Source organism: Bos indicus, chromosome 28 (genome assembly GCF_029378745.1).
Source record: "Bos indicus isolate NIAB-ARS_2022 breed Sahiwal x Tharparkar chromosome 28, NIAB-ARS_B.indTharparkar_mat_pri_1.0, whole genome shotgun sequence".
NCBI classification, from domain to species: Eukaryota; Metazoa; Chordata; class Mammalia; order Artiodactyla; family Bovidae; genus Bos; species Bos indicus.
Window position 1 is genome coordinate 24,641,799 of NC_091787.1, and position 18,588 is coordinate 24,660,386.

General features: G+C 38.6%; 1 protein-coding gene across 3 annotated transcripts in view; it reads left to right on the forward strand.

Annotated features, from left to right (window-relative positions):
- Positions 1 to 264: 264 nt before the first annotated feature.
- MYPN (myopalladin) overlaps positions 265 to 18,588 on the forward strand; it is a 113,776-nt gene continuing 95,452 nt past the window's right edge. The window contains exon 1 of one of the 3 annotated variants that reach the window (XM_070782191.1): positions 265 to 361. Coding sequence is in view for 1 of the 3 variants with exons in the window: in XM_070782189.1 (XP_070638290.1) it covers positions 17,617 to 17,618 (2 nt within the window). In the remaining 2 variants the exon portion in view is untranslated. Of the gene's footprint in view, positions 362 to 16,894; positions 17,024 to 17,600; positions 17,619 to 18,588 lie in introns of those variants that run through there. The other 2 variants (XM_070782190.1, XM_070782189.1) reach the window with 2 other exon arrangements.

Consider the following 18,588-nt stretch of genomic DNA (forward strand, 5'->3'; position numbering starts at 1 on the left):
AAGTTTTCCTTAGTCCCTAGAATTCAGGTAAATTCAGATTAGAGTAAGTATAATTCTGGAAGATATTTTACTGACTGCTAAAAAATAGCTCAGTTATACAGAGTTGGGTTGGGGAGGAGAAGAGAGAGAAGTTGTAACAAACAAATGAGACTTGGAGGAGAAAATAGCTCCTCTGAGGGGAGCCACATGCTCTGATACCCAAGGCAGCCGCATGAGGAAGCAGCCTAAAATTAGCAGGATGGGCAAGCCCACGGAGGGAAAGCCACAGCAGATTTCCCTGCACTCAACAAGTGAGGTGAAGGACCAGGAGCCCCAGTGGAACCCTCTTTAGCCTGTAGAGATCCACGACAGTTTGTGCCAGGTAAGGTGCTTCTTCAGAACTCACTTTGGGAGGTAAAGCAAGTGATTTCTTAAGGGAATGGGCAGAAATTGAATGATTTAATATCACCTAGTAAAGAGATACCTCCAGGAATCTAACGATTAAGAGAGCGATAAACCTATTCTTGTATCCATCCTCATCCAAGCTGTTCATCTGAACCACCCCTTTTTACCTTGTTGAATTAGGGCTTTCTGGGGTATGTAGGTGCTGTTTTTTTTCTAACCTTGTTGCTGTTTTTTTTTTTTCTCCTTACCTCCTACCTTGTTGGAATAAAGGGAGGAGCCTGTCCTAGGAAATTTGTAAAACCAGGTGGAAGAACAATAAGGAAAGAGTATTCCCAAGTGACATTTAAAGACTGGATAAGAGCAGAGCCAAAAAGGAAAGATTAGAGATACCAAAATAGGACTCGGTGGGCAACAGTGTTCTTTGATCATAGGTGAAGTACAGAGTTGTTGAACTGGTCAAAGACAGACAACAGAATCCTGGAGGAGGCCAAGATTTTCTGTGTTGTTGTTTCACAGAGAACTAGATCAGTGATTTACTTTATGTCATGTGAATTATTCCCAATTATAGTATTTATCTATCACTCATCATATTTTCTGTAAGTTCCCATTTTCTGTGCTGGAATTCATTTTTACATTATCTATTTTTTTGAAGTTCAGTTCAGTCAGTTCAGTCGCTCAGTCGTGTCTGACTCTTTGCAACCCCATGAACCGCAGCACGCCAGCCCTCCCTGTCCATCACCGACTCCTGGAGTCCACCCAAACCCATGTCCATCGAGTTGGTGATGCCATCCAACGATCTCATCCTCTGTCGTCCCCTTCTCTTCCTTCCCTCAATCTTTCCCAGCATCAGGGTCTTTTCAAATGAGTCAGCTCTTTGCATCAGGTGGCCAAAGTATTGGAGTTTCAGCTTCAACATCAGTCCTTCCAATGAACGACCAGGACTGATCTGCTTTAGAATGGACTGGTTGGATCACCTTGCAGTCCAAGGGACTCTTACTACTCATTAATTGTAAAACCCTCCATTCTCTTAAGAGGGTATCTCAGGATTGATCTGAAGGGACAGCAGAAATGCAGAACTTTAAAAATAATTACAGCTATCTTGAGATATAATTCACATACCATACAATTCATCTATTTAAAGTATACAATTCAGTGGTTTTTACCATATCTACAGACTTGTACAACCATTTCCACAATCAATTTAGGATACTTTATCGTCTTCTCCAACAAAACCCATACTCAACAGCTGTCACCTCCTCTTTTCTTCCAACACTCCCCTTACCCACAACCCTAGGCAACCACAAATTTACTGTTTCTGCAGATTTGCCTATTCTGGATATTTCATATAAATGGGATCAGGCATAGTGGTCTTTTGTGAGCTATTTTGGGGGCAGCTGGGGAGCTCGGTGTATAGCAAGAGAGAAAAGAACCTCTTCTGTTTTAGTTCTCTAGTGATACCCTAAATGAATGTACTTCACTGTATCAGGCCGTATCCAAGATTATTATTAAATAAAAATTGTCATTATTGAAAATAATTTAATCATATAATAAATGAAAATAAGATGTCAGGTGAACGGTGCCTGGCAGATATTAGATTCTTGGTAAACAATCATATTTTTTCCTCTATCCTACTCCCAGTGTTAAACATTTACTCATATTATAAAACATATAGAGCAGATTTGAAGAAAACTTAGCAGACTACTTTGAACATACTAGTTACTCAATAAATACCTTTTAAAATAGGAAAGGCAGGTATAGTCAGGTATGTGTGCATTTTACAGCTGTGATATTATTTCATAAAGGCTATGGAAAATAGCTTTATTTGCTGGACTAGGAGGCACCAATTATAATTTCAAGTCTGAGCTGATATCAACTGCAATCTTAAATAACTGACTTACTTTCTTTGGTCCTCAATTTATCTACAACTCCAGCCCAAGAAAGATAGGCTGGATCATAGCTAAAATGCCGTCCCCATCGTTCATATTGTGGAAATATCTTATGGCAGGATCTCCAAGATACACCTGCCTTTTGTATATTTCATACTGAAGGTCACACATTGGATTATAGGACTCCTTCTTAGGGAGGTTCAGTTGGTTGACTATCATTAGATCTTGCTGCTTGTAATTACCTTGATGAAATCACCAGGTTCCATTGTCTGGTCCTCAGGTATCCAAGATCAGAAACTTAATTTGTTTTTCAGAAATTCTTATAGTGAGCCAGTCCTTTTGCAAGGTTATTTACATTAACCAAACTCCCAAGTAATGCAGCATCCAAAATTCCAATTTGTTAATTTACAGTGAGAAAAATGACTTGAGAGCAAACTAAATGTCATATTTTCCTATTAACTTATTATTTAAAAGAAGTCTATTAAAAAAAAAAAACGCAATTGAAATTAGAATGCTGTGGCATCCAAAATTCCAATTTGTTAATTTACAATGAGAAGATGACTTCAGAGCAAACTAAATGTCATATTCTTCTATCAACTTATTTAAAAGAAGTCTATTTAAAAAAATTCAATTGAAATTAGAATGCTGTTGCATGAGAATGCTGTTGCACCAAGGTAAGTAATTGATCATGGCACCTGGCAGTATTGTTTTGAGTTGCCAACACCACCATCAGGAGCAGAAAAGGCTCTCTTGGATGAACATTGCTGATTCTTTCCTCTTTGACTTCCCTTTCCTACTTGTCATTCCAATTATCTCTTCAGATATAGATGCAGATATAGATATGTGCTAGTCCTTTCAGCTGTGTCCAACTCTCTGGGATGCTATGGACTGTAGCCCACCAGGCTCCTCTGTCCATGGGATTCTCCAAGCAAGAATATTGGAGTGGGTTGCCTTGCCCTCTTCCAGGGCATCTTCTGAGATATAGATATAAATATTTATATACACACATACATTTGATAGATAGGTAGGTAGGTAGATACTATCAGTTAGGCTACAGTCAAATTATACTTCTTTTTTCTACTGATGGCCTTGATGCTTTTGTGTGTGTGTGTGCCTTGTGGGCAATTTTTACGGTTTTTTTTCTTTTTGTAAATATCATACACCCTTATTAGAAGTTTTTTTTTTTTTAAGTACAGCTAAGAAAAATATGAGAAAAAAATCTTCCACAGTTCTACCACCTAGTTATAACCAATTGACATTTTAGAATACTGTACTCCAGAATAAAAAAAAAAACAAACAGGGTCATATTACAAATACTATTTTGAAGACTATTTTGGGTTTTTTAAAATCTTATACAAATGTTATTGCTCTTTAAAAATGAGTATTTTAAAGAGGTATATACAAGTATGGGCTTCAAAGTCTCAGAACTGAACCAATTCTCTCTCATTGAACTAATTTTTTTTAAACTAGTTAAAATTTTACTCTTTAATTAAAAACCTCAAAGGGGAAAAAAGTCACAGTAGGACTTGGAAACCAATGCTTTCATCTTTGCTTGGGTTCACTGTATTTGCTCTTAAGTATTATTTTTGTTGTTCAGTAACTAAGGCATGTGTAACTCTTTGCAACTCCGTGGACTACAGCACGCCAGGCTTCCTGTCCTTCACTATCTCCCACAGTTGGCTCAAACTCATGACCATTAAGTTGGTGATGCTACCCAATCGTCTCATCCTCTGTTGCCCCCTTCTCCTCCTGCCCTCAATCTTTCCCAGCATCTGGGTCTTTTCCAATGAGTCGGCTCTTCACATCAGATGGCCAAAGTATTGGAGTTTCAGCAGTATTATAAAATGACTTAAACATCTTTATAAAACTACGCTATAGAAATATAGCCAGCAGTATTTTATCACAAATAAAATTTCCTTTGTGATATGTAAATTATGCTGCCCTAAAATAATCTTACTAAGTCCTGTTCATTAGAACTTACAAAGAAAACAAATGAAAGAAAAAAAAATAGGTGGTTGTAACTGTGTAAATATGTAAGACATGAGACATGAAACTCAGTACATGCAAATAACTCTTTCTTGCCATAGTGTGCAGAAGTATCTTGGGCACTGGCGTGGTTGGAGAACCAACCATAAGTCAGATTGCAGAATGGAGGCCCCCGCCTCACTTCTGACACACCAGCCATTTCACAACTCTACAAACTCAGAGTACCTAGAACAAGCTTAACATAGACCCTCAAGGCAGGAACCTTCTCAAATCTTACTTCCAAGACTAATCAGAAATGAACAATTTAAGGAATTTCCCACCAAGCTTCCTTTAAGAACACAAAACAAGTTTGAATATTCATAATAGGTTTCCCTATTAAGTAGTTTCCCTATTGAACTGTTAAATAATCAACTTCATAGGGACAGGAAGTAGAATGGTGGTTGCCAGGGTCTGGAGGTAAAGGGGGATGGGGAGTTATTATTTAATTAGTGCAAATTTTCAGTTTTGCAAAATGAAAAAAGTTCTGGAGATGATTCTGGAGATGGTGGTGATGGTTGCACAACATGAATGAACTTAATGCTACAGAACTGTGTCACGTGAGTGTATGTTCCTGGGTTCTTTGTCTCGTCACAACAAAGATTTGGAGCGACGGACATTAAAGCCCTTGGCGCGTCACAGCTCTCGGGTCTTGGACAAACCGTGCTACAGCTCTTAGGCAAATCAGTGTTACAGCTCCATTTTATTTAGAAGATAGCAGGAGAGAGAGAGTGAGAGAGAGAGAGAGAGAAAGAAAAGAGCACACGCACGCGGGAGAGCGAGTCCATGAGATAGCGCTTTGGCTCCTCCTTTTATATGTTTTTTCCTCCACCTGGGCCTGCCCTATGCAAATTGGGCTTAGCCAGGAGTGCTGTTTGTTCTGCCTGAAGTCTTCACTCTGGTCTTCGGACCTTCCTTTGACCTTCCTTGTCTTTTAGCCACTGCCATTTTGGACTCCTTTTCCCTATTCTACCTACCTAACATTCCCCCCTCAAGAGATGGGAGGCCCAATTCTTTGGGAATAGGGGCGTCAAGGTCTTTCTGGCTACTTCCTGCTGAACTGAGACGGCGAGGGGTATTGGGCCTCCCCCTCTTGCTAGTCTCAATCCTCAGAGTCCTTATAGCGGTGTCCATGGGTGTGTGATATTTTCCGTGGTCAGCTGTAGTTTTGTATCTTTGTTGAACTGGCACTGCATGTTGTAGCTGGTTGACCCAGCTCTTCTTTTTCCATCCAAGACAAAGCTGCTTCCATCAGTGTACCAGATTTCCTCAGGATTGGTCAGAAGATCTTCTGACAATCCCTCTTGGGGTTTTGTCCAGTGGTCCAAGATTTCTAGACAAGAGTAAAAGGGGAGAGAGCCCTTGGGGGTAGGGAGGAGGGTGGCTGGGTTAAGAACCTCACAAGGGGATATAGTGAGGCCTGGATTTCCCATCAGCATTACTTGATATCTGAGGATTCTTTGATCAGACATCCATAAATGGTCTCTCCCATTTAGGAGTTGTTTTACTTGGCGGCTGGTAAAAAATAGTTAGTTTGCCCCCAAAGGAGAGTTTTAAAGCATCTTCTATCACGATTGCAATAGCTGCAAGATTTCGAAGGCAGGGGGGCCAACCTCGGGTAGTTGGATCGAGCCTCTTGGATAATTAAGCTACAGGCTGGGGCTCAGATCCCAACCTTTGAGTTAACACTTCCAAGGCTATTCCCTCCCTTTCATGGACATAAAGTTGGAATGCTTTTTCTGGGTCTGGCAACCTCAAGGCAGGTGCCTGAGTTAAGGCCTGTTTTAGTGTAGCCTCTGCCTTCTTTTGAGGAGCTCCCCACATCAGTGGGATTGAATCATTTCGTTCCTTTAAGCTTTCATATAAGGGCTGGGCAATTAGACCGTAGTTGGGTATCCAGATTCTACAATAACCAGTTAGCCCCAGGAAAGCTCACAATTGTTTTCGAGTAGTGGGGGAGGGCAACTGGAGGATTCCTTGTACCCGATCAGAGGACAGCCTCCTGGACCCGTGTGTAATCTGAACTCTCAGGTAAGTGACCTTTGTCTCGACCATCTGTGCCTTAGCACGGGAGACTTTATATCCCCTTTCTGCCAAGAAGTTTAGAACCTGAATTGCATGTTGTTGGGCACTTTTCTCATCTGGAGAGCAGATTAGTAGGTCATCTACATATTGTAATATTTTCCCATTAGGTCCCAGGTCCAGATCTAGGAGGTCCTGGCTAAGGGCCTGTCCAAACAGGTGGGGGCTATCTCTGAACCCCTGAGGTAATACTGTCCAAGTCATCTGTTGGTGTTTTTCTCCTGGGGCTTCCCACTCAAAGGCAAAAAGGTATTGGGATTCTTTAGCCAGTGGTATGCAAAAAAATGCATCTTTGAGATCCAAGACTAAACCGCTTGACATTGGGTGGGATTTCTCCCAAGATTACATAGGGATTGGGTACTGTGGGATGGAGGGGGACTACAGCTTCATTTATGATCTAGAGATGTTGAACCAGTCGCCAGGTTCCGTCTTTTTTCTTTACTGAAAAGATTGGGGTGTTACATGGCGAACTGGTGGGGATCAATAGCCCACAAGCAAGGAATTTATTTATTAAAGGCTGTAGTCCCTCCCGAGCCTCTCTTTTCAGAGGATATTGTTTCCGATTAGGAAACCGAGTGGGATCTTGGAGAACAATGATGACTGGTTCAGCTTGGTGGGCTCGTCCAGGAATCCCCTGGTCCCACACCTCAGGGTTAATTTTGTCTTCCCATAGTTTTTGGTCCCTCTCTATTGAAGGTGTAATGGGTTCTTCAGTAGTAACCAGGAGCTGTAGAGCTCTAGGGGCTGAAAAACTTCCCATCACAAGGGTGGTCCCCAGTTTAGTGAGTATATATCTTCCCAATAAGGGGGTAGGACACTCAGGGACCACCAGAAACTGGTGGGAAAATATTTGTCCATCCCAGCAACAAAGAAGTGCTTGGGTGAATCTTTTAGTAATTGCTTTTCCTGTAGCACCCAAAATGGTACAGGTTTGGGAGGAGAAGACTCCGGAGTAGGAGGTCAAGACAGAGTAGGTAGCCCCTGTGTCAACCAAGAAATTCTCGGACCTACCTGCCACATCCAGTTGCACCCTTGGCTCCAGCCCTGTGGATGGTCATCTGTGACAGGCGGGCTGGCTGGAGCGGGACGCTTCAGTCCTCTTGAACCATCAAGAGGGTAGGCTTGGCGCTTGACCTTGAGGCTCTTGGGTCCCTAGGGCAGAGTGCTGCCCAACGTCCCAGTTGATGGCATTCGTGGCAAGGAATTCTAGGAGACTTGTCACGGTTTGGACACTCTTTGGACCAATGCCCCACCTGTTCCCCGCCTCACTTCTGACACACCAGCCATTTCACAACTCTACAAACTCAGAATACCTAGAACAAGCTTAACATAGACCCTCAAGGCAGGAACCTTCTCAAATCTTACTTCCAAGACTAATCAGAAATGAACAATTTAAGGAATTTCCCGCCAAGCTTCCTTTAAGAACACAAAACAAGTTTGAATGTTCATAATAGGCTTCCCTATTAAATAGTTTCCCTATTGAACTGTTAAATAATCAACTTCATAAGGACAGGAAGTAGAATGGTGGTTGCCAGGGTCTGGAGGTAAAGGGGGATGGGGAGTTATTATTTAATTAGTGCAAAGTTTCAGTTTTGCAAAATGAAAAAAAGTTCTGGAGATGGTTCTGGAGATGGTGGTGATGGTTGCACAACATGAATGAAATTAATGCTACAGAACTGTATGGTCATTGCAATTAAAAATAAATAGTGTTTTTGAAAAAGAATAGGAACCTGGAGATCAAAGTTCAAAATAAATTTTTGATTAAGACCTTTTCTCACAATGTCAAAATAGAATAGAATTATGCTAAGACAGGTCATTTATTGGTATGAAGTTGATCCACAGATGGGTAAAAGATGATATATACAAATCAACTAATATTTCTAATAATTCTTAAATCATATTATCCTATGTATGTGGACACAGTTCACTAAAACTTAAAGATAAATACAATAAATAGTGATCTATTCAAATAAAAACACAATATTCAGGTTGTTTTTTGGTTTGTTTTTTTTTTTTATTTATTGACATGCTATGTAACTCTAGCTAGTTAATTATTCTTTATGTCAGCTTCCTCACATATAAAATGTGAGTATTAAAGCAGATCTACTGACAGGACTCTGATGAGAAATAGCTAATAAAAATAATAAAACACTTTTCAAATGTAGTGTTAGTAGAAAAGATCATTTAAATAAAAGTATTAAAAACATCATTGCTCTTTGTATTTGACATCTACCCCAGTTCATCATCCTTATCATTAGCAGCATTATGGAGAAGGAAATGGCAACCCACTCCAGTGTTCTTGCCTGGGAATCCCAGGGACGGGGGAGCCTGGTGGGCTGCCACCTATGGGATCGCACAGAGTCGGACACGACTGAAGCGACTTAAAAAAAAAAGTCTTCTTTATTTTATTTCATGTGGTGTTTATATACATTCAAAATTAGTCTATTAGACTATTCAGGATCATGGGAATACTAAAATGTCCCTCACTTCCCTAGATTTCTCCTCTCTAAATCACTTGACCTTAACAATAGTTTTGTCAACTTAAAGTTTTATACTAATCTTATGCTAATATCCTTTCCTAGATCTGATAAAAAATAAAATATTTACCAATAAATTCAATTATTTCCTGTCATAAAGCACATACCACAGAGTGGATATACTGCTCTGATATTTGTCACCACTCTACTTATCTGGCTAAAGAAGGCTTGTTTGATACCTGGGTTGTCAGATCAAATTATAATTTAAACCCTTTAGCTATGTTTAGCCCCTTGGCAGTAGCTGAGTTGAGAATTTAGAATTCAGAAGCAAATGGTTCAGGAGCACAGTAACTAGATGGAAAGCATTTACCTCCATGTCATCGGTTTAAACCTGAACTTGGTTGATCACTATTGGTGTCCTATACAAGATGTAAGTGATCTGATTTGAATCTCTAAATGAATAACACCCATGTTTAAAAAAAAGCTCATCACTCTTGGCACTAATTGGCATTCTTGTTGTCAGCGTCAGGACAGAAGCCAAGGACTGAATCAGTCTGGAAACCTGAACTGTGGCTGTGTCTGAGTCATCAGTCTCGGTGGCCCATTCAGCCTTTGGCCTTTCCTTAGAGTTTACAGCTCAGCCCAATTGTGTACACTTCACTCCCTGTGACTTCACAAGCCAGATTAAAAGATGTTTACTTAAAATACATCTTTTTATGATAAGAATGGTAATAATGATAGCTGACATTTACTGGCCACTTGCTAGAAGCCAGGTATTCTTCTAAGAGTCTTTACCTAACTCTCACAGCAATCCCATGAGATTGGTACTATTATTTCCCTCATTTTTAGAGATAAGGAAACTGAGGCACAAAGAACTTAAATAACTTGCCTACGGCTTCTCAGATAATAAGTGGAGGTAGAATCTAGCTCTAAATACAATCTCTCTGCCTAATTATAGCATTTATTTGACTTCTTTTAACATCTTACCATACCACTGATCAAAGTTTAAACATTCTATGTTCAAATCAAACAGGGCACATATCAATGTATCAGTTTAAAAACTGCTCACTTTTCTGTGCTAGTTATTTTTATTCTTTGTTTCTGAAAAGAGGCAATGGATCGCTCTTAAATTTGATTCACATGCATTCCTTATTCTGATTTTAAGATACTTGAAGACCTTGATCTGGACTTTCCTGGCAGTCCAGTAGTTAAGATTCCTCACTTCCAAGGCAGGGGGCACGGATTGGATCCCTGGTTGGGGAATTAATATATCCCACATGTTGTGAGATGCAACCAAGAAAAAAATAAAAAGGACCTTGATTTTACAATGTTTTAATGTTCACCTATTTTTTGTTGTTATTGTTTGAGCGAAACATTACCTGAACTTGGAAGCATCCTCTGACCTTAATGTTTCTAAATTAATAGAGAGAATTAAGTCAAATAAAAGCCTATCTACTACTCCATCCCAATATAAACATAGTGAATGATCACCAAATAGGCAATCCAGCTGCCTCTTTTTGTTAACATAGTAACTGAGTTCTTCCACCTACTCTTCATGCAAAATTAAAAAGCAGATAAGAATTTTTTTTTTTAATCTGAGGCTCCATTTCATGAGACTTCGCATAGTAGCTAGGAAGGAACATTTAAGTATCCTGAGATAAATGAACTTAAAAATAAAGTTCATGAGCAATTTGATTATTTTAATGAATAAAAGAAATTAATCTGGTTCTCACAGAAAGTTTTAAGACAGTAAAATATTGTTTGCCATAATCACCAGCTAAAAATAGAAAAGAATCACTTTTTATGCTTCTTTCAGTCACCATCCATACTCAGTTATTACAAGCATGTTCGAAGACTCATTTAACACATATTTATTGCTCTCAGTTTTGCTAAAAGATAAACTTTGGGGTATTTCCCCCCCAAAAGCTCTTGTTAAACTAAATTAATAATGTAAACAGCGATCTGGGTTTTACTGCAGATTTACATCTACATGCCCATTCTAATCGGAGAAGGCAATGGCACCACACTCCAGTACTCTTGCCTGGAAAATCCCATGGATGGAGGAGACTGGTGGGCTTCAGTCCATGGGGTCGCGAAGAGTCGGACACGACTGAGCAACTTCACTTTCACTTTTCACTTTCATGCATTGGAGAAGGAAATGGCAACCCACTCCAGTGTTCTTGCCTGGAGAATCCCAGGGACGGGGGAGCCTGGTGGGCTGCTGTCTATGGGGTCGCACAGAGTCCGACACGACTGAAGCAACTTAGCAGCAGCAGCAGCAGCAGCCCATTCTAGTGTTTCATTTTCCAATTCTAGTGTTTCATTTTCCAATATACAAAATAATCATAATAAAGACGAACTTCACGAAAAGTGGTGTTGTTTTATGTAGTTATTAGAACATAATAACCAAAGCATGATTGTAAATAACTTCAAAAAGATAAAATGGTAGCTAAACATATCCTTAAGATACAGTCTCTTGTGCCTAATTTCACTATGTCTAGTAATTTGCAGATAGAGATGTACCAAGAGAATTGTTTATTTATGGTTACTTCGATTTCTTTTCTTTTTGTAAAATTTTTGGTTGCACTGGGTCTTCATTGCTATGTGCAAGCTTTCTCTAGTTGCAGAGAGTAGGGGTTTCTCATTGTGGCGGCTTCTCTTGTTGCGGAGCACAGGCTCTAGGCACTCAGGCTCAGTAGTTGTGGCTCACAGGCACGTGGGATCTTCCTAGACCAGGAATCAAAACCAAGTCATCTGCGTTGGCAGGTGGATTCTTATCCACTGTACCATCAAGGAAGTGCTCAATGTATTTCTCTGACCAGGGTGGCACTAGTGGTAAAGAACCCGCCTGCCAATGCAGGAGACTTAAGAGACACTAGTTCGATCCCTAGTTGGGGAAGATCCCCTGGAGAAGGAAATGGCAACCCACTCCAGTATCCTTGCCTAGAGAATCCCATGGACAGAAGAGCCTGGCAGGCTACAGTCCATAGGGTCACAAAGAGCTGGACATGACTGAAGGACTTAGCACACAGAGACTTAGGTGTGAATCACAGCTCTGAGGGGCCTTGAGCAAATTTTTACTCCTATCTTCAGCTTGCTGCTGCTGCTAAGTCGCTTCAGTCGTGTCCGACTCTGTGCGACCCCATAGACGGCAGCCCACCAGGCTCCCCCGTCCCTGGGATTCTCCAGGCAAGAACACTGGAGTGGGTTGTCATTGCCTTCTCCAATGCATGAAACTGAAAAGGGAAAGTGAAGTTGCTCAGTCGTGTCTGACTCAGCGACCCCATGGACTGCAGCCTACCAGGTTCCTCTGCCCATGGGATTTTCCAGGCAAGAGTACTAGAGTGGGGTGCCATTGCCTTCTCCAGATCTTCGTTTTCCTCCTCTATAAAAAGAGGATGATGATATATAACACCTTGGACAATCTCAAAGTATACCTCTTGAGACTTTTTCAGATCCTTGAATTTGCAAAACCCACAGTAGTGTACAATTTTTTCAGTTTCATTCTCCATAAAATGGAGATAATGATTCATACTTCCTGGGTTATTGCATTCAGTTCAGTCACTCAGTCGCGTCCAACTCTTTGCGACCCCATAAATTGCAGCACGCCAGGCCTCCCTGTCCATCACCATCTCCCGAAGTTCATTCAAACTCACGTACATCGAGTTGGTGATGCCATCCAGCCATCTCATCCTCTGTCATCCCCTTCTCCTCCTGCCCCCAATCCCTCCCAGCATCAGAGTCTTTTCCAATGAGTCAACTCTCGCATGAGGTGGCCAAAGGACTGGAGTTTCAGCTTTAGCATCATTCCTTCCAAAGAAATCCCAGGGCTGATCTCCTTTAGAATGGGTTGTTGCATTAAATTATGTATTAAATATGAATGATTAAGCTTTTGTGTGGTCACTGGGCTGGGTCAGCTAGAATCACTCAGAAAGCTGAGTAATCCATTCTGGTTTATCTGCATTTTAATAAGTCTAATTTGCAGTCAGTCACAAATAGTTGAAATCTTGATCTATGTTAGAGAATAAATGTGTGTTTTAAATGTGTTGTACTCTATATCACAGGCAACTCAGTCTGTGACTTGAGCTGGAATCTCAAAAAACAGGGCATAAGAATGGACAAAATTGCCTCTTATCTATGAGTAGTAGGGTTTTAAAGTTGAAAACAGAAAGGAGAAGTCTACAGAAGCAGAAAAGAGTTTGATTCTAAAGGACTGGACAGAAAATAAAGACCTGATGTAAAACAAAGGTTGTTCCAAGGTGGGCAGGAAAAATAGTGGTAAGCCAGTTCAGGAGGATGCAAAAGTATGACAGTGCCTCTTATGGCGCACCTATAGAAGAACTCTAGGGCAAGGTGGGAGTTGTCAACAGCCCCAATCCTTTTCCAAAAGCAAAAGTCGCCGGTATCAATTAGCTCAGGAATGTGAGCATCCACTAAGCCAAATCACATATAGTTCCTTACTCAATGACTGGTACACAAAGAGCATCCAAATATTTTTAGCTCCTTTTCTCATTTGAATTGATGCTTAATAATATTTCTGTGTTAAACTAATGTAATTGTTTTTGACAACCAAATCAGTTAATGTTGCTGAGAGTTTGGTCATTCAATCTTTTCTGGCATACAATAAACATTCATTAAATATTTATTGAATTGTGTAAATAATTTAGGACAACTCAACAATTAATACATTATTTTTATAGCATGCTATAGACAAATATTTTTTAAGTGACTATTTTGTGCCATGCCTTGAGATTGAAATTGTGTGGCCTACATAAAAATTTTTTATGGCTTCAATTCTCAAGGGCTGGTCTAGTTAAATAAATAAAGCATAAATGCATAAATGAAAACTCAGTGTAATTCAGCAATATAAGAAATGTTATAATCACTAGTTGTTTAATTACATAATATTTGGAAAGAAAGATAAGAAAGAAGGAAAGAAGAAAAGATAAAGGCAAGAAGGAAAGATAAACCAAGGAAATATTCCTGAAATTTTTGGAGACAAGGATTTGTGTAGAAGAGTGGCAGATCAGACCAGAAAGACTATTAATATTTTACAGGATCAAGATGATCACATTTCTGATTATACTAAGATATTTCTTATTCCAAGTTGAAATTTACAGAATACTGTCTGGCCAGTGGGCTGACTACAAAAAGATTTACTCCCAGCTCAGTTTACTCTGGGGTAAATTTTTGTGTTTAATTCCCCTTTGACATTATATATTTGTTTATTCCTTTTATTGACATTATCACCCACATTTTTTTTTTTTTTTTTTTACTGTACCATGTGGCTTACAGGATCTTAGTTACTTGACCAGGGATCAAATCCAGGCCCATGGCTATGAAAGTGCCAAGTCCTAACCACCAGATCACCAGGGACTTCCCTCACCCATATTTTTAATTAAAGTTTATTGTCTGGGTTAGAAGATGAAAGAAGAGGATTTCAAGGATATTAATGGGAGACCTCTTGATTAGACTAGGTTTTAACTAATCCATTCTCAGCTTGGAATGAAAAACAATTGGGTGAAGAGGCAAAATAAAAAAGGTTTTCCAGGTCTTCCTCTATTAAAGTACACTGCCTTTATTTGATAGGAAGTTTGTTAACACAAGACACACCAAATGAGTAAGTCCATTTATGCAAATAAAAACGTGAACTTGAATAGGGATATAAAATACAAATTCATTTTGATAGACTTCATGTAATCAGATAACTTGTCAGAAATGTGTATTAGTCCTTGCTATTTTAGTCAACCAATTTTATTGAGTCGTCTTTGTGAACAGTCCAAGTCTTAGTCATATGCTATTTTTCTGTTCTCTTCTAGATTCTGTTAAATAAACACCAAGTCCCTAAAATCAAAGTGATAACTTTAATAATCCTTTTCCATCGATACATATGAAAACAATAGCAAGTTTCCTTCTTTGGGTGATTTCTGATTTTTTAACTAGCCTGTATAATTACTCTTCATTAGAAGGCAATGGAGGCCAATGAAAAAAGAATACATTTAAAACTAAGAGGCCTAGGTTTGAGTTCAACCAGCTGTGTAGCTCACCGGTTGGGTAACTTTGGTAAAGCTAAACTCCTTTAAGTATTAGTTTCCTCATGGGTGTCCCTGGTGGCTCAGACAGTAAAGAATCTGCCTGCAATGTGGGAGGATTAGATCCCTGGGTCAGGAAGATCCCCTGGAGAAGGGAATGGCTACACACTCCAGTACTCCTGCCTGGAGAATTCCATGGACAGAGGAGCCCGGCGGACTATAGTCCATGGGGTCACAAAGAGTCAGACACGACTGAGCTTGACTACCGACACACTTCCTTCTTATAACATGCAAATAACAATACCTTTTCAGGGTTGCTGTGAATGTTGAATTAAGAGATAAAGGCTGCTCCTGTCAGAGTACACTAGGATGAAAAGTTCATTCCCATTTCCTTTCCTTCAGGTAACTAGTGTTAGTGCAATTATTCAGGTCATGCATAAGAACAGTGAACTCTGGTTTCAGCTTTCTGAGATGTCCAAACTGCCCAAAAATAGAATCTTGAGTGGAATCCCCCAGAGCCTAGCACACTGGCATTTAAGATATTCTATGATACTGTTACAAAGAGAAAATATTTCAACTGTTATTTTTCTACCCTTAATTTGTAAAAAAAAAATTACTGACCCATGTTGATGTGCTGAGAAACAACACAAAGCATTTAAACTTACCTTCAAAAGAACAAAGCTTTTAAATTGTCTGAGCAAAATGATTATCGTAAATAGAAAAAAATTAGGTCTGTCAAAGCATTCAGACTGACTTCCAATGTCCTATCTTTCAGCATTAATGCCTCATGTTTTGGTCTATGTATCAATTCATGTTCTCAGCTAAAATATTGCAGACAGAATGTTTCTGAAAGCATTTGCTCTTTTTTCTTTCTGTTTTTTTCTCTTTTTGCTTGTTTGTTTAGTCATACAAAAGAATTTAGCATTGGTTTCTGTTAGAAAAATTATAAACAAAACTCTATGTGTTTCCTTAAGGAAGAGTAGGTCTTATGCTCACTTTTACCCTTTAAAAAAATGTTTGCAAGTACCACAGAAATGTGAACTTTTACATATGTGCAGTAGTTAAGAGCACAGTTAGTCTTAGGTTGAATCCTGGCTCAGTCACTCACCCCTTGTGTGACCCTAAGCAAGTTTTTAACTTCTTTCTAAGCCCCAGGTTCTTAAACATAAAATGAGAATTCTAACAGTACCTACTTCAGAGATTGTTGAAGGAATATGTAAAATAAAGCACAATATCCAAAAGCAACTATACTTTAATAAAAATTAATTTTTAAAAAGCACAATGTCCATAAAGAGCATAGTGCCTAGCAAACAGTTAAGGAATGTTAACTTAATTCTACTGAAATGATAAGCTTCTATGTGCATTGATATAAGCATTACATCAATGTAGGGACCAGTAGGAATCAATTGTAGACCTCAGGATTACATGCCTGATACTAATTGTCTTGGATTTCTTAAATAACTTAATGTTAGTCATAGATCCTCTTTTTAAAATAAAAAAAACCCTAGGAACAGATTTTCTTCATGGAAATAATACTTCCTTAAAAGTATAAATGTTGTTAAGTTCTCCATATCAAAAGCATGAGTAAAGGAAGACTTACTGTGCTTTCATGGAAACCATATAGTAAGGCTTTAACCTACCCCCACATTGGGCACACATTTAAGTATTACAATAATTGATTATTTCCCCATATTTACTTTAATTAAACTGTCAACCATACTTTCAGTTTTGAATCAAGTAAAGATGTTTACACATGTCACATGCATCCTGCTCATGGATATTTTGTGCATTCCTTACATTCTGTTCTTTTAAATGTTATCATTATTATCCTATTCATCTAAGAAGAAATCAAGAAAGTGTATTTCCTTAGTCATCTTAGTCATTATCCACCCCCACCCTCAATCCAGGCTAAGAACACCGTGCAGACTGAGTTATTAAAGTCGATCCGAAAGAGCAATCTGTTCTAAATGACTGTCCCAAGATCTGCCACGGAACCCTGTAAATACTCTTCATTACTCTGGCAGGGCAGTATCACATTTCCTTCATGCTACTTTTGTGGCTGACTCAAGTTAGGCAGTGAGATTTGGGCTTTGGATGATCCTGGTTGATTGATATAGGAATGGTCCTTCTCCTGGGACAGGTAATCAAATTTACTTTTCAGGATAGTAAGTATTCTGTTTATAGTTTTTTAAAATGCTTTTAGTTTGTAAAACTAGAAAGGTTTTGAACTTATAGCTTTTTAAATTCTTATTTTAGTTTTAGTTTTAAGCAAATGTTTTCAGTACCATTGAGACGAAAAAGACATTTCTTAGGATTTAACTGTAGCTCTCAATTACATTGTATCATGTTTGTATAAGACCCTCTATAATCTACCATACATACATTGTTTTGGATGGTCAAGAACTTATCTCTATTGTGTTTTTCTCATTAGCAAAGATTAGAAAGTAATGTATGTCTCTGTTCTTTAAAAATAAGATATAGACGGTTGTTGTCATTTCATCTGATACACACCTCAATATAAGTCCATGAACTTTAAGCAAAACTCATTGAAAGTTTGGAATATGTGAGAAATTTCTTTTAAAGGATAAAAATCTATAGCAATTTGGAAAAATAGCAAACACAAAAATTTTATATGAATCTGCTAGCACAGATTCTTACACACTTATTCTCCAAGTGAAGACTTCCTCTATCATAGATCTTCCAGATTCTTGGACATTCCTGTGGATCACCCCAATGTGAGTAAATTGTTTCTATAACTGAGTGACTGAATTCAGAAAACAGCTGAAGGCAAGCACGGGATCATGTTCAAACCACAATAAACACATGTGTTAGATGGGCCACTCAACTTTGTGGGTAAGGCTTAAGACATGTAACCTTGTATTTACCTGACACTTATGAATTTTGTTTTTAACTGTATTGGATTTAGATATATTTTTTTAAGCTTTAAGAATTATTCTTTGTCCCAATAAACTCTGTTAAAATCTCAACTAGTAGGTTTGTGGTGTAATGTAAGATGATATGCAAGTTATATTATATTACTTGCGAGCAGAAACCAATTTTTAAAAACTAGAATCTAGAATACAAGGTTCATGTATTGTATGCAAGGTATAATATAAAGTATTTATATGCATCTTTTTCCCCCAAAGAGCTCAAAAAATTTTTACAGTATCTGTATTCGAAATGTTACAGTAAAAATGAGAGGAGAAACATCAGTGTTATTCAGAAATTCTTTGTCTCTTTTTTTTGTAACTTTTTTTAAAAATGGATTTTACTTCTTCCTATTAATTCCTAATTTCACTGCCCAACCAACTCTATTTTATCTTTCAGTATGGGTCTCCTCCCACCTCAGTGTTCCATATACCTGGGTAAAAGGTAGGATATCAGGCTTATAATGGAACAGTTTGCAAGGAAGTCGAAATGTATTCACTTGCAGTGTGTGTGAACATTTCCCTTTGGAAGATCAAACTGTAGCACATCTATGTGCTAAATGAAACAGAGGTTCTATTTTTCCCTGTCCCTACTCAAGACTTAGTAGTCCTTATACTGATTATGCCTCAAGATCTGAATGGGATAAATGGGGAGAAAATCCTCTTTAAATAAAAAGAAATATTTGGGGCATCTACATAAATAGAAAATGCAGAAATACAATTAAGTAGGTTAATTTCAGAACAGGACTAGGTAAGAGAGCAAACAACCCTGTATATT